The sequence below is a fragment of the Muscardinus avellanarius genome, assembly GCF_963383645.1.
Source record: "Muscardinus avellanarius genome assembly, chromosome: 10".
Lineage (NCBI taxonomy): Eukaryota > Metazoa > Chordata > Mammalia > Rodentia > Gliridae > Muscardinus > Muscardinus avellanarius.
Genome location: NC_137796.1, coordinates 77,860,889 through 77,877,245, shown reverse-complemented (window position 1 = coordinate 77,877,245; position 16,357 = coordinate 77,860,889). Strand labels below are relative to the sequence as shown.

At 37.9% G+C, this 16,357-nt stretch overlaps 1 protein-coding gene across 1 annotated transcript in view; it reads right to left on the bottom strand.

Moving 5' to 3' along the window:
* Positions 1 to 15,278, bottom strand: part of LOC308268738 (uncharacterized protein) — a gene marked incomplete at both ends in the record, with an annotated part of 95,131 nt that extends 79,853 nt beyond the window's left edge. The window contains 6 exons of the mRNA XM_080703846.1: positions 1,946 to 2,034; positions 2,299 to 2,412; positions 6,955 to 7,054; positions 9,471 to 9,523; positions 12,310 to 12,403; positions 15,208 to 15,278. Of these exons, the coding sequence (XP_080559972.1) occupies positions 1,946 to 2,034; positions 2,299 to 2,412; positions 6,955 to 7,054; positions 9,471 to 9,523; positions 12,310 to 12,403; positions 15,208 to 15,278 (521 nt within the window). The remainder of the gene's footprint in view (positions 1 to 1,945; positions 2,035 to 2,298; positions 2,413 to 6,954; positions 7,055 to 9,470; positions 9,524 to 12,309; positions 12,404 to 15,207) is intronic.
* Positions 15,279 to 16,357: the final 1,079 nt, after the last annotated feature.

The window sequence follows — 16,357 nt, the reverse complement described above, 5'->3', positions numbered from 1 at the left end:
GTGAAAATGGCCATACTACCAAAAGCAAGCTACAGATTCAATACAATCCCTAATACACTACCAATTTCATTCTTCACCAAGCTAGAAAAAAGAAACAGTCCTAAAATTTATATGAAGCGATAAAAGACTCAGAATATCCAAAGAAACTCTGAGCAATAAGAACAATACCGGAGGCATCACATTACCAAAATTCAAATTAAATTATAGCTGGGTATGGTGGTGCATGCTTGTAATCCCAGCATTTGGGAAGCTAAGACCAGAGGACCACGGTTCACAGACAGGTTCAGCTACTTGGTGAGGCCCTTTGCAACTCAGTGAGATCTGGTTTCAAAATAAAGAATAAAAAATGGGGTAAGGGGTGTAGCTCAGAGGTCTAATGCCACTGGATTCCATCCACGGACCCACAAAAATAAAAGAAAATTAAATTATAGAAATATAGTAATAAAAAATCACACAGTACTGGCACAAAGAAGAAACATAGATAAATGGAATGTAACAGAGGAAAGAAAGAAAGAAGAAAATAGGAGAGAAGAGGAGAGGAGAGAAAGAAGAGTAGAGAATAAATCCTCATATGCATAGTCAGTTGATTTTTGCAAAGTGCCATACATATATGCTTTGTTGGAAAAGACACCCTTTTCAAAAAATGATAATGGAAAAACTGGACATACATATGTAAAGAAATGAAAATGGGCCTCTATCTCTTGCCCTGAACAAAGTCAACTCAAGAGGTTTCAAAAACATTAGAACTTAAAGCAGGAACTCTGCAGCACATAGTTGCTGGTAGAGACTTCCTCAACAAGAAACCTAAAACTCAGAAAATAAAATTGATAATTAATAAATGGGATTTCATCAAATTAAAAAGTTTCTACATAGAAAAGTATACAATCAAGAGTTCAATGAGAGCCAGGCATGGTGGCACACGCTTGTAATCCCAGCATTCGGTAGGCTGAGACCAGAGGATCTCTGTTTGCGGACAGCCTCAGCTACTTAGTGAGGCCCTCCGCAACTTAGTGAGACCCGGTTTCAAAATAAAAAATAAATATAGGGCAGGGGGTGTAGCTCAGAGGTCAAATACCCCTGGGTTCCATCCTCAGACCCACAAAAAATAAAAAAGAGAGAGAAAGTTTAATGAGAGAGCCAAAAGGTTGGGAGAAAATCTTTCAAAGCTACTCTTATGATAGAATACTATATCTAGACTATAGAAAGAATTTAAAAAATAATGCCCAAAACTGGGCTACAAAAATGAATAAACACTTATCAAATTAAGAAATAAAAATGGCTAAGAATATGAAAATATTTTCAACATCATTAGCAATCAGGATTACACAGGAACAACAGATGTAAACTCAGAGTGTCCTAGGCTGACTAGGACATGTGATTAGTTACCTTACATATTGCTATATTCATTTTGAACTGATTTGTTATTCATTTTTATACTTTTATCAATAGTATAATTTTACATAATAATGAGATTCAAGAAACATACATGCATATTTTCCTTCCCATACCAACCCTTCCCAATTTCTTTTTTCATCCCCATATATATTTAGTGAAATTGGTAGTGAAATCTTAAATAGGCATAACCTTGCTTTGATCTGTTCTCTTCCTCAATCGTTATTTTCCTCCTCCCCAATGTTCTCCTTCAATCTTTTCTCACTATTCTTCTGGGTTCTCCCTTCATTGAATTGAAGTCATTTTGTCATCTAGGACACTCAAGGTGAAAAGTAAAAGCTAAACTAACCCTGGCTCCTGTACACAAGGGAGGGGCACTTTTTTCACACAGCTCTGCCTACTCTTGGAGCCGTCCCAGTGAAGTCTTAACTCCACACCTCAGCTTCTCTGTGGTCAGTGGAGTAACTCAACAGTGAAGAATTTATCTCCCATTCAGGCAACTAGAGTATGCTGCGACTCAACTTTGAACTCCAGTGGTTACACCGATACTTACTCTTTCATGTTGACAGGTTTGCCTTTGTCTGCTTCTCGCCTCATGTTTTTCACCAACACATCTCCATACTTATCAATGATGGGGAACATCTAAGCACAAAACATAAAACCATCTACGGTTAAACATGAATAATCAAATCCTGAAAAGATAAGACATTGATAAACATGAAGCAGTATATGGCATTTTACAATAAAATTTAGAGAGATTAATGTCAGACATTGAGACAAAACACCATTCTTAGGAACCACTTTCTCAGGAGACCAACACTTGCAAAGGAAATATGACTTCACTTTGAACCTGGCCCCCTGATTCATTCTTTAAGCTTTTAATAAAATGTCCTCTTATTTTCTAACCTCCTTGAGTTTTCCACTGGTGAATGTTGGAGACAATACCGTTCTAATTCTCTTCCATTCTTCATCTTCAGATAAAGAGATGGCTTTCTTCATAAATCCCGCTGGACCAAATTCCTAAAATTAAAAAACAAAAGATAATTCAAGCAAAAATTTGGAGATATTTATAGTTGTATAACATCCTAAACAGATATCACTTTTTCTTTCTTTTCTTTTTTCTTTTCTCTTCTTTTCTTTTCTTTTCTTTTTTTATTTTATTTGTGGGTCTGGAGATGGAACCCAGGGGCATTTGATCTCAAAGCTACACCCCCTGCCCTATTTTTATTCTTTATTTTGAAACAGGGTCTCATTAAGTTATGGAGGCTGTCTGCAAACCACAATCCTCCAGTATCAGCCTCCAGAATGATAGGATTACAAGCATGTGCCACCACGCCTGGCTCACTTTTTAAAAGTAAAAATATTTGTTGACTATCTATCTAGTAGTTAGTATATCCCATATTAGATGTTCAACAAATATTTATCAAATTGCCTGACCTCCTGTGAAGAAGGGGCACCTAGCCACTTGGTATGCTTTCAGACCTTTACAATACAGTATTTTGTTTAATGCAGAATATAGAGGGTGAAAAACCTAGTGTACCTTTCAAGACTGTGCCAAATACAAACAGATTGGTGACAAATACAAGATGCTTTGTTAAATGGATTTGCCTCAGAACAATTCTATATCCACATCTATTCACAGCATAAAAAAGTTTAAGAAAAGGAGAACCAATATTAGATGAATATGTTTTGAAGTGTAGCTAAGGAAATGCAAAGATTATTCAACATTTTTTTACTTCAAGCCTTCTTACATATTTTATAACTATAAGTCAGTTGAAAGTGGAATCTCCAGCATTCATTATTGATAAAATCTCAGCAAATTAAATGGGACAGGAATGTTCTTACATTGGTGAACAGAACCTGCAATTAAAGCCTTTAGCTAACATAATAGTAAAAGATGAAAAACTGAATACTTTTCCTAAGGATCAGGAATAAATAAAAAAATTCCAGAACTAACCATATTTTTCAACATCATCCCCTGACCAGTGGAGCAGGATAGAAGATGTAAAAACAAATCCACACCCTTGTAGCCAATTAATTTTTGACAAAGGGGCCAAAAATGTACACTGGAAAAAAATTAGTCTGTTCAACAAATGGTATTGGCAAAACTGGTTAACTATATGCAGAAAAATGGAAATAAATTCCACATTCTCATCTGCACAATAGTTAATTCGAGATGAAATAAAGACTTAGAAATTAGACCAGAGACCTTGAGGCTCCTCAAAGAGGGCATAGGTCCAACACTGCAACACAGGCACAGATAAAAACTTTCTCAAAAAGACCCCAAAGTCACTACCAACTAACAGGCGAATCAATTCATGGGATTGCATTAAACTGAAGAGCTTCTGTCCACCAAAGGTAACTATAAAGAACCTCAACTGAGAGCCAACTAAATGGAAGAAGATTTTTGCCAACTATATCTCCAATAGAGGCTTTATATCTAGACAATAAAGAGAACCCAAGAAACTCAGCACTAAGAAAACAAATAATCCAAACCGGGTGTGGTGGCGCACGTTTGTAATCCCCGTGCTTGGCAGGCGGAGACAGGATGATCGCGCAGGTTCGAAGCCAGCTGCACTAGCTTTAAGTGACCCTGTTTCCAAATAAAAAAGTAATAAAAATAGGTCTGGGAGTGTAGCCCGGAGGTATAGGGGTTTCCAGGAACCCCAGTACCACCAAAGAAGGGGGAAAAAAAACAAGTAATCCAATAAAAAGATGGACAAGTGAACTAAATAGACACTTCACCAAGGAAGAAATTTAAATGGCCAATAAATGCATGAAAAAATGTTCAACATCATTGGCAATCAGAGAGATACAAATAAAACTATCCTGAGAACAAATGCAGGTGAGGATGTGGAGAAGTGGGAACTCTAAAACATTTATGGTGGGATTGCAAATTAGAAAAGGGAATGAATTTACCATATAATTCAGCAATACCACTCCTGGGAATCTACCCAAAAGAAAGGAAATCAAACTATCAAACTAATATGTATATCTATGTTCATAGATGCTCAATTTACCATTGTCAAACTATGGAACCAGTCAAAATGTCCATCAACATATGAATGAATTACAAAACTGTGGGATAAGTACACAATGGAAGTTTACTCCGCCATAAAGAAAAAGAAAATTGCAGCATTTCTAGGGAAATGGATGGAACTGGAGGACATTATGCTAAGTGAGATTAGTGAGTCATAAAAAATAAGAAATCCAATGCTCTCCCTAATATGTGAAAGCTAGGGAGACAATGGGTCATAAAAGGAACTGTAGATGAAGAAGGAGATTCTATAGATGAGCAAATAAGGAGACCTAACTGAAGGGATGGGATGGGGAAGAGGAAAATTCTCTAATGCACATGATGTACTTTAACAAACATATCAATGTACTAAGACAAACATGAGAAGGAGAGAGGGGGATGGAATGGGGTGGAAACAGGGTAAGGATTAATTGGGCAATATGTGCATGTATGTCTCTAACATCTTGCATCCCATTAAGGTGTATGAATACAATGTACCAATATAAAAATTTTAAAAATCACTCTGAAAGTTTACAACAGTAGTAGATTTCCCCTATTATCACATGACATCATGGTTAATGTAGAATATTATAAAGAACATAAAAGTCTTCTAGAAAAACACAAGTGAATTCAGCAATGTTGTAGGATATAGGTATGTTCAAAGTTCAATTGCATTTGTATATAACAACAATAATATCTGAAAATATAAAAAACAAAATCTATGTGCAACATACACTCATAAACATATAATCCAAACATGAGAGGGAGGGAGGGGGAGAGAATGGGGTGGGAATTGAAGAAAGGTTAAATAATTGATGTGTGCATGTATGCCTCTACCGTCTGGTATCTCATTAAGATGTATGACTACAATGCACCAATATAAAAATGCAGTACTTGATATATAGATGTATATGTGTATATGACAAAACATAGATGTATATGACATAATATATACAGGATCCCTACACCAAATCTAGACAATGTTAAGGAAAGAAATTGAAAACTAGAGAGGGTTAGGGTGTTCATTTATTAAAAGACTCAACACAGTAGAATGAATAGTATCCCCTTGATTTATTAATAAGTTTAGTTCATTTTTATCAAAATACCACCAAGATATTTTAAAAATTATTTTGAATTTGTAGATTATCCTGAATTGGGATGGAAGTACAGAAGGCCAAGAATACCTTAGTTCTGCCAAGGAATTAAATGGAAGGAATCACTCACTCTCCCTGATATGAAGACTTACTATGCTGCAATCAAGACTGGAGTGTGCTACTGGAGGAGGGGAAGACACAGTGAAGGATGAAAACAAGTTAGAATGGGAAAAAATGCACAGAAACAGGCCCAAATAATTTTGAGTCAAGTGCGAAAAGAAACCAGGGAGGTAGGATAGGCTTCCAAAGGTGGTGTTGGAATAACACAACTTTCTGAAAAATAAAATAAAACAAGTGAACCTTATCATGAATGACTCACCTAATAAAAAAATTAACACAAATAATTCGTAGACCTAAATGGAAAGCTTGAAACCATAGGACTTCTAACAAAGAGGGTAAAAAATATAGGTAAGATAGGAAAATAGTTATAAAAATTGACAGCAAAAGCACAATCCACACAAAGAAACATATAAAGGACCAAGCTAAGAGAAAAGCAGAAGCAACACATGGTAACTCTAAAAGACAAACAAGAGGGAATCTGTTGAAGGAGTGGTTAACTATTTTGACTGTGCTGGTTGGTCTACATGAGCACACGTGATAAATTTGATTAAACCCACAGACACAGAAAGGCATGAAAATTGGGCATTTGAAACTGATAAAATGTAAATAAACTCTATGGGATATATCCATATCAGTGTCCTGTTGTTCTGTGTTACAGCAATATGTTATATTTATACTTAAGCAAATGATTAACTTAAAAAAACAGTATGAATGGTACATGGACCTCACTGTAACTTCTTTTAGAAATCTTCAATTAAGTTATTATTTCCAAGTAGAAACCTAATAATAAAAAATAAATAAATAAATAAATACTTGAATTTAAAAACTGCATGCCTACCTTTATAGTTAGATATAAAACATTCCTTAAAGGGGACATTCAGGGTTGATTTACTAGAGTCATGTGGGTGGTAAACCATTAAGTGGATAAATCCACTGTAACAGACATCCCTGTGGTGCTCAGTAGAAGGGGAGGCTTTGGTTAAAGGAGGTGATCAATTGGGTTGCAGCCTTGGGGATTAAATTTATGGTTATTCCCCTCCTAATTTCTCTTGCTACAGCCTCAATGATGTAAGAAGCACAGCTCATGTTCTCTCTCTCTCTCTCTCTCTCTCTCTCTCTCTCTCTCTCTCTCTCTCTCTCTCTCTCTCCTTCTCTCTCTCTCTCCATCTCTCTCTCTCCCCACCCTCCACTTTCCATCCCCATGCCCTCAGATCAATTGTGCCTGGCCTCACATGGACTGAACCAGAACCAATATGTAAATAAATCTTTTCTCTAAATTACATGGTGAATATTTTAGGTTATATCTGCAAGAATGCTGACTAGAACACCTACCCTCCGGTTGGTGAAGGCAGAATAACACTCTCTCACCAGCACCGTTTTGATCATCTCTGGATCTGTGATAGCCAACACAGGCCGCCGACCATCATACAACCTGTGTAGAGAAAGGGTAACTAATTAAACCTGACAAACCTAAATTTCTTGCTGGAGGTCAACACATGAGCCCACAGTCTGATCTTGACATCTCATAAGTTAAAAGCCTGTCCAAACAATATATAACAACATTAACTTGTATAACAAGTAAGAGATTGTCAGCAGAGTGTGATGATGTATTCATGTACTCCTAGTACTTTGGAGGCTGAAAAAGGAGAATCACAATTTGAGGACTGCTTCAACAACTTAGTAAAACCCTCAGCAATTTAGAGACTTTTTAAAAATAAATAACAAGGGCTGAGTGTGAGTTCAAACACAGAATGCCCCTGGGTTTAGTCCCCAGTACCACTAACACACACACACACACACACACACACACACACACACACTCACACACAACATAGAAATTCTGTCCATAGGACTAAATCCAGGAAGAGAAATTAAGAGCCAAAATAGATTTTCAAAGCTATGATAATTAGAAAAAATATCACAACTCTTGTAATGTGTACATATTGCTACCATTTGTCAAAAAATGCATATGCTCAAAATATTTCAAAATTAGCATCAATGATATAACTGAGGGGAAAAGTACTTGTCTAACATGTGTGAGGTCTGGGGGTGACAGCCTGTATTAAAATTTTAATTAGCCGGGCATGGTGGTGCACGCCTGTAATCCTCACTCTTGGGAGGTGGAGACCGAAGCCAGTGCCTCTGGCTTAAGAGACCCTATTTCCAAATAAAAATATAAAATAGGTCTGGGAGTGTATCCCAGAGGTAGAAGGGTTTCCAGGAACCCCAGTACCACCAAAAAATGTTTAATTAAATTATTTCAGTATCAAGGTGTTAAATTAGTGCTCATGAATAGGAATTATGAAAGGGGAACTTTGGGTCTGATTATGGTGATCCAGTGCTCTGTGCTCTTGCTACTGGATCACATTCCCTTTTGGGGGACAGTCAATTCAGCAGACCCTATTATTAGCCATGTGTTTTGTGAGGATTGGAGGCAAAAGTCACCACATAGTAAGACACAAAGCCCCTGACTCATGCCTGTAGCTTGTAAGCAAGACTGTACCAGTTCCACAGCTCTCAGAAAATTTCCAACAACTCTTAAAGGAATCAGTTGCCATGCTGGCTCAGGTCATCCCTCAAAGTTATTGAGTATATATTACAAAGGAAGCACAGTGGTTTAAAAATATTCTTCATCACTTCTTCAAAGTCAGTAGAATGTGGTAGAGGACCTGTAGACACATCTATTTAAAAGCCTTGACTTTGCCACATGAGGTGGTACATGCCTGTAATCCCAATATCTGGGATGCTGAGACAGGATAGCAGATTTGAGCCAACATAAACAATGTAGCAAGACCCTTAACAACCAAATAAGAAGCTATTTATTTTATTTTATTTTTATTTTTTTAACATTTTTTTATTGAACATAAATAGTATACATTTAAACTATATTTGGTGCCCTATCCCCCCCCCCCGCTCCCGTTTTCCCTTCCCCCCTCCCAGCAATGGTTGTCCAGGTTAACCATGTCTTATTCATAATTTTACACATGTTCAGATGTAGACCCTCATTAATCAAGATCAGGCTTCCTCTTCTCCTATCTTTCCATTCAAACTTTGCTGGTATTTCCCCTCCATTATCTGGAGTCCCACTGGTATCCTTTGTGTTTCCTAGTTTGGGCATATTAGAGGAAACCTATGTACCTTCTCCTTCTGTGCTTGGCTGATCTCACTTAACATAATGTTCTCCAGGGCTTTCCATCTAAGAAGCTATTTTGAAACAAAAAATAAGATAGGGCTTGGAGCGTATGCAGCTCAGACACAGAATACCTTGGATTTAATTCCTAGTACTACTTCTACCCCTAAAAAGTCTTGGATTGACATTAAAACAATAAAACAGATAGAAAAACTGTATGCTTGCAGAAGAAATAAAAAATATTTTAACAATGTTTCCCAACCTGTTTAGGTATATCCACCAGCCCATCTTTAAAAAATTAAATTTCATGTTAATATAAATGAGTTTTGCCTATTAACTGAAAGTGAATAAATGTAGGAAATATTATTGGGCATTTATGAGTACAAATAGTAAGGGTGTAAAATAAGGGGTTTATATAGTTAAGGGGGTCCAAAGAAGAAAAAAATGGAGACCAGAGAAGTAACAAGACATTAGACACAAGGTGAAGCTGAGACCCTGGGCTATCAAAGCCAGGAGAATAGATATCTTTTAAAGATTGTCAACATAATGAGACTGTGGACCCTGGAAGTTGGTGACATATGGAGCCCTTGGCAGAATAAGCCACCAAACACTTCACAACAGAGAGCTACAGCCTATGAGGTCTGTGCTGAAACTCTCCTCATGCATTAGGGATCACATCATCACACATCAACCCATGGGAAGGTTTCAAAATACTTACCCCCATATTTTTCCATACTTTTTGTAGCACTCTGTGTCACATTTCCACATGCCCTGGTTACAAGAAATGAAATATTTTACTCAGTCATAAAAAAGAACAAAATCACATCATTTGTGGGGAACCTGGAGAACATTATGCTAAGTGAGAGCAATCTGTCTCAAAAAGTAAAAGATAGGATGCTCTCCCTAATACATGGACACTAGAGAGATAAAAGGTCATAGAAGGAACTCTAGATGAAGAAAGAGAAACCATAGGGGAGCAACAAGGTGATGTAACTGAGAGGGATAGGAGGAGAAAGAGTAAAATTCCATAATATACATAATATGATGTATATTCACAAACATATCAAAGTCAATCACTAAGCCAACCATGAAAAAGAGGGAGGAAGAGAGAATGTGTGGGAATTGGGGAAGGGCTAAATGATCCCTCTACCAGGTATCCCTCTACCATCTTGTACTCCATTACAATGCACCAATAAATAAAGAAAGAAAACCCATAAATTGTTCTAAAAGTTCTCATCATATCCAAAATGGAAAATAAAAACTGCAATCCCATGAAATCAGGGAAGCTCTTCTTCAGAGGCATTTGAAAAAAAAGGACAGAAAATGCAGAAGATATTTGAAAATAAGAATATAGCCACTCTTGCTTCATGGAATCATGCACATATTTCAGAAATTGTTCTTATCTTTGAACATTAAGTAACTGCTTATATCTTAAGTTTTTCAGATTGTCCCTGTGTTTTCTCTAAAATCCTGAAACTCTGTGAATTCCTCCCTTTATGAGCATGTGAAGAAACAAAAAACAATGGGACAATGAAGGAGGTTTCCAAAGATATGCCACACATTTATTTCCACCATCAGTGTTATGATTAGTTATAAAATGTCTCCTAAAGAATGCATTTATTACTATTCAGGGTTGATGTAGTTAAATCATAAGGGTTTTAATCTCAACAGTGGGCAAATTTATCTGGGTAGTAGACTGACCCAGTAAGGTGGAGCTGTACCCTTAGAGATTATTTATGATTCCTCTTCCCCTCACTCTCTCTGTTGCTTCTGGACTCCATAATGCAAGGATGAAGGACATGTGCTCTTCCTCTCTCTACATATCACCTCTGTCATTCCCTGACATCAGCATCTCAGCCTCACAGGGATGGAACCCTAATATCTTCAAAGAAAATCATGAGCAAATAAGTCTTCCTAACTCTAAGTTATGTGCTCAGGTCTTTGGATTATGGCTGTGAAAATGATGACCCATAGAGTAAACATACTTTTCATTTCTCGAATGCGCTTTCTCTAGATTTCCAGTATAATTAGGAAGTTGAAGGCAACAGTGACATTTTTAGTCTAGCAGACTTCTAAAAACTATCAGCTTGTTGTTCACTAAGACAGTGAGTGAGCCAGTAAGCAAATGAAAATGGAGACTTGCCTCCAGTTTCCCAACCCCCTGTAAAGATGGAAAGATGCCATCACGGTACATAGGATATAACGTATTAAATATTGGTTCTTAGTTGTCTCTTCTGAAACTTAAAAAGAAGTCTTCATAATGCTTAGATGCAGTTGTGATACCTGATTCTCCAAAAATGAGTCCCCAAAAGGAGGATCTTTGGTAAATCTATGAAAGATCTCATCTGTGAAGAATTAAGAAAAATTATTGTTTTTAAGTGTACAGAATTCTTAGGCAGTCACAGCAAAGAAGGGTTCAATTGCAAAAGTTAGAATCTGAGATATAAGCATGGAGCCTTGAGATAGGAAGTCTGAATAGAGAGTGAGTTGTGCACAACTTTGTTGCTGGTCTTCTGGATGTTATCTGGGGAATCTCCTTCCAGGTACCATACCCTGGTTAGCCACAAAGCCTCACCCAAAATTCACAGTGCCTAAAAATACACTCAGTTTAGCTAGTGTTTTTTAAGATTTTAAACCATATTTTTAAAATTTTTATTGGTGTATTGTATTCATGCATCATAATGGGGTACAAGATGGTAGAGGCATACATGCACACATTACTCATTTAGACCTTCCCCACTTCCCACCCCATTTCCTCCCCCTCCCTAATGTTAATAATGTTATGAATAATCTTTTCCCTAATAATTTATAAATTAATTTTATTTTTGTTCAGAACAATAAATATAATTATATCAGTATCTGACATTGATAAACAACCAAAATCCTGCCTCAGTTATACCCAGTCCTTGCTCAGAATCAACCATAGGGTACTGGCTTTGAAGAAAAAGAAGTAAAGTAGCATACGCTGATTCTATGTCTCAATTTTTTGCCACAGATGTCAAAGGTGGCAAAAGAGGGACAGAGTCATGGAAATAACCACAGGGGACACTGTTCCAGAGAGATTTAAGTCTGTGCACATTTCCCAACTGGAATCTTTGTGCTGTATGATAAACTAAAGTTTCAGAATTAACCATCAAGAAAAAAGAGATAAGCTGCTCATGAACCCTAGAACAAAGGAGAGCTTAATTCTAGGACACCCATGGTAATGAGCTGTTACTGAGGAACACCTTCAAGTATTTATCCCAATACTAATCAAGCACCTTCCTGAAATCTATGTGGGGAAAAAACAAAATTTTCTCATGCTTACAAAATCCATACCCTGAACATCAAATGCTGATGTGCCAGAGATCAGGGCTGTGCACATGAGCCAAACTGTGACCCTAAAGACCTGTGAACAGAGCCCCAGTAAAAACCTGCCAGGCTCTGGGTGGGGCCACACAGTTTCTGAAGGCCTGAAATAAGGGAACTTTCTACCATGGAGCTACATTTTGAATGATGGAAGTAAACCAATCTTTGGAACCTCAAGAAGCAAAACACTGAGCTCAGACAACACTCACCTCGCGGTATATAAGAACAGTTCCCAAAAAAGGCAGAGGTTTTGGTCCAGGAATTCCCAGCTTTGTAAAAAGGCCATGTGTATAGGTCCCATATCTATAAGGAGAAAGATAAAACCAGATCACAGGGATTGTGAGTTTTTGTATATGTGGGCTCACAATTAACAGACACAAGACTTGTAAACAATAAATAAAAAACCCTAGGAAAAACCCTAACATCAATAATCACAATCGTTCACCAACACCTTTTCCACCTCCACTGAGAAACCTCCAAACATTCACACTGACTCACTAAAAGCAGCTGAGTTCTTTGGGCTCCTAATATTTAGCTGAATAATTGATTGAAAAAATATATATGTATTCTTAAGAGACTCAACCTGCAGGCTTTTGAAGGGCATTTCATTTTATCATGGCACTTTAGAAAACTGTCTCTTCCACAAAGTAGGAATTCACATTTTGGGTTAGAAGAGAGATTTTCCCCAATTCTACTCCAATGATATTTTGTACAAATGCACCTACTCAAAAAAACAGGGTCATGAAAACACTACCATAAGACTGCTCTTTCAGGTTGTTTCAAGGTTTTTTTTTTCTTTCCTTTTGTTTAAGGCATGTACCTTTATTAGGATATAGTGCTTCTTTACTCTGCCTTCCCAGAAAAACTGGGAGGATGGTCACCATGTTCTTTTTCCATTGAACAACAACTGCAATCAAAGCTCCCACTGGCTTCAGAGAAACAGTAATGAATTTCAAAGACACCCAGATCTCTATCAAAAAAAAAAAAAAACACTCTGACGCCAGGCATGGTGGCACACGCTTGTAATCCCCGCACTTGGGATGCAGAGAGAAGAGGATCACGCAGGTTAGAAGCCAGCCTCGCTGGCTTAAGAGACCCTGTTTCCAAATAAAAATATAAAATAGTTCTGGAAGTATAACCTGGAGGTAGAAGGGTTCCATCCCCAGTACCACCAAAAGAAAAAAGAAAAAAAAAAAACACTCTTGTTGACTCCAGCTACAGGAAATAATGATTTCCTATAAATTCCTTGAGTGACACTGTGATGAGGTTTGAATAACTCAGAAATCATATCTAGTCCATTCAACTCATTACTGAATAATTTTCTAAAACTGATGATGTTCAACTGCCAGGCATACTCTTCTTTACTGAGATGGTAGTCATAAAGCAGTGTGTTCCCTACTTCTACCCATCAACTCTCTCTGCAGGAGAACCCATTAAGGCTGTTTTCCGAGGAAGGTCTACTTGCTCCATATCTTCGATGTGTCATGTCCTGATCACCAGAGTTGTAGCTTCTGGATGATGCAAACCACCCTGCTCCAGTGTGGCTTACAGATGGCTGACTAAGTAGAGAAGAGAGACTGAAGTAAGAGGCTGACAACAGCCATGTTAAGCTTACAGCTGCTATTCACACATGTTAACTTCATAGTGGCAAATGGGAAATTATGGCTGAATAATATGGTATGTATAAATGGTTTGACATTGCACAAGAGTGCTTTCAACTACAAGAGAGGGGCCTACCAAAGTTCAGATTATTTCCTGTTTATAGGAATATAAATATACGTATAGGAAAATAAGATACGTAACATTTTTTACAGTTGAATTAACAACTTGTTTCTTCTTCTATAGAGGTAAGTTTTAATACAATGCAGTTTGAACTAGTCTATATAAATCGAGTATAACTTATAAAATGTCATAAAATGAAACTAAAAATTTCACAACAGGAATTGTTTATAAATCCTCAGGTGATGGAGGACATGGAAGAAGCCTGAGGAACAAAAGGTTCTGAAAGAGTTAAGGCAGTTTGATGAAAGGTCAAGCTTTCTAAGACTCTGGGTGACTTCTGGTCTTTCCAGAATTTCATGCCCCCAGCCCACCGGTGAGAGCGGGAACTGGCTGCAATCACACTTTTAATAATCTTTAACCAGGTCTCTTTGTTCTCCCTTGCTCTTGTAATTTCCCTTTAATAATTGTATTTTGTAAGCACATGACGTATGTTCGATATCAATCATTCTGTATTGTACTTAGATGTTTTCTTTCTCATGAAGTCATAATTTTAACATAGCTGAAAAAAGGTATAAAAACTTAGTCCTAAAAAATAAAGTTGTCAGTTGTCCAAGAGACAATTGTCCATGCCTTCATTTCAGGTCTTTCCTTCCCAAGTCCCAGAGAGGAATCTCCACACTCAGGGGCACCTCTACAAGGCCAAGCTGTGGAGTGAGGTTCCTCCCCAGGATTTCTGCCAGATATTCTCTGCTCTAAAACATCATCATTTAGAGGTAAATAGTTTTGCATATTACTAGATAAAGAAATACAGTTTTAGGATGGGAGATAGATGTAAATGTCACAGAAAGGGAAGAAGAGTAGAATCTAAGCCTCTGATGAAGTCTGGGGAGCAGCGAGGAGCCTTGTGTGAGCCTTGCTGAGGGTGGGTGGGAGGGAAGCTGGAAATGCCCACATTCACAGTGCAGAAACTTCCACATGTCTCTTCAAGCAGACAGAACACAGAAGACAAAAGTACTGAGGCCAAACCCAAATAATTCAGCTGTCCCAGAATTCCCAAGTTTGGGAAGAGAGTGAGGTTCCCACTGAACTTGGTGGTCAGTTGTTTGTAATCTGTGTCTGCTGGACTCTGGTACATTTATCTAGGTTCCACCTGAGATCATCTCCAGGATCAAACCTTGTCAGTTATTCTCCTAGGCACAGGAATAGTTAGTAGTTGTGGGCAGAAGGATGAGCTCTGGGTATATGCCTAAGATCAGGAGGAACTTAAGGGTTTAAAGCATCTTCCCTTCCAGCATATGTTCTGACCTTCTAAATCAGATGATAGAGAACCCTGGTGTGTATTCCAACTCCTGAGTTAAAGGGGAGGAACCTGGTTAGTTACTCACATGTAGAAGAGCAGCAGGCTGATAGCCAGGAGAAGCCAGGATTCCATGGAAAAGTTGGGAATCAGATTCATCACTGCTTTCCTTCACCAATTCTCTCCTTGAGTTTTTCTTTCAGCACAGTGTGCTGTACTTTGCAGGGCTATGCCTGCACAGTAGCAAGTATCTGCCCAGCTGTGATCCAGAGAGAGCAGCCTGAAAGCTTTATGGTCCTAGAAAGGAGGTGGTGCCGTGATTGCAGCCAGTAGAAGGGCCACCTGTGTATTATCAGGATTGGAGAAAACAGGTGTCCTTTGGACTTTGGCAAAAAACCATGTACAATGAAACTCTAACCTTCTCAGAAAACATACTTCTTTGCTAAATCAATGAACAACTCTATGAGTGTTATCATAATCCAAAGACTATTCATGCTTATCAGAAACTTAACTAAAGCTTTTGGCAATAAATTTCCTCTAACTTGTGTTGGCCTTGTAGCTACTCTCATTCGTAAATACTTGAATTTGATCTCATAAACTACATCTACACATTCTTATCCATGCAGGGTCCTCGCTCTAGAATGACCCTGTGCCTTGTGGAAGACTTTTAATCCTCCTTCAAGAATCAGATCTGACACAAAACTAGTTGAGACTGCCCTCACTGATTTCCTCCAAGTAAAACCTGTTCATCCTCTGGGCAACTTTTATCCACAGCAAGCATTTACAAGAGTGAGCTCTCTGTCTCTGTTGGTGGTTTCCATGCTGAAACTGTCAAAAAGATAGTCTGGATATTATTCATTGTTACTTCCTTCCTAACTAGCAGAATACTTTACACACAGTGGGCATCCATTGGGCAAGTTTGGTAGCATCAGGTGCCTCTGCTGGACCTCTGTGTGTCCTCCCCTGTGAGTGCTTGATGAACACTCCATCTTCCCAGTGTTAGAACAACAAAAAGGATCACTAGTGTCTTGGCCACCATCATGGCACATTCAGGCAGATCCACCAGGACCTGTCAGAAAGCACCTAAGATTCCATAATTACGATGCCAGAATTTTCTTTCACTGTGGGGTAGAACAATTGGATTCTGATTTTTTGATGAATGGATGATTATTCAACTGGGTGAAAAAAAAATCCTGGGAACCAGGTCCTAATCAGTACTGTACTAGCTATCTGCGTCA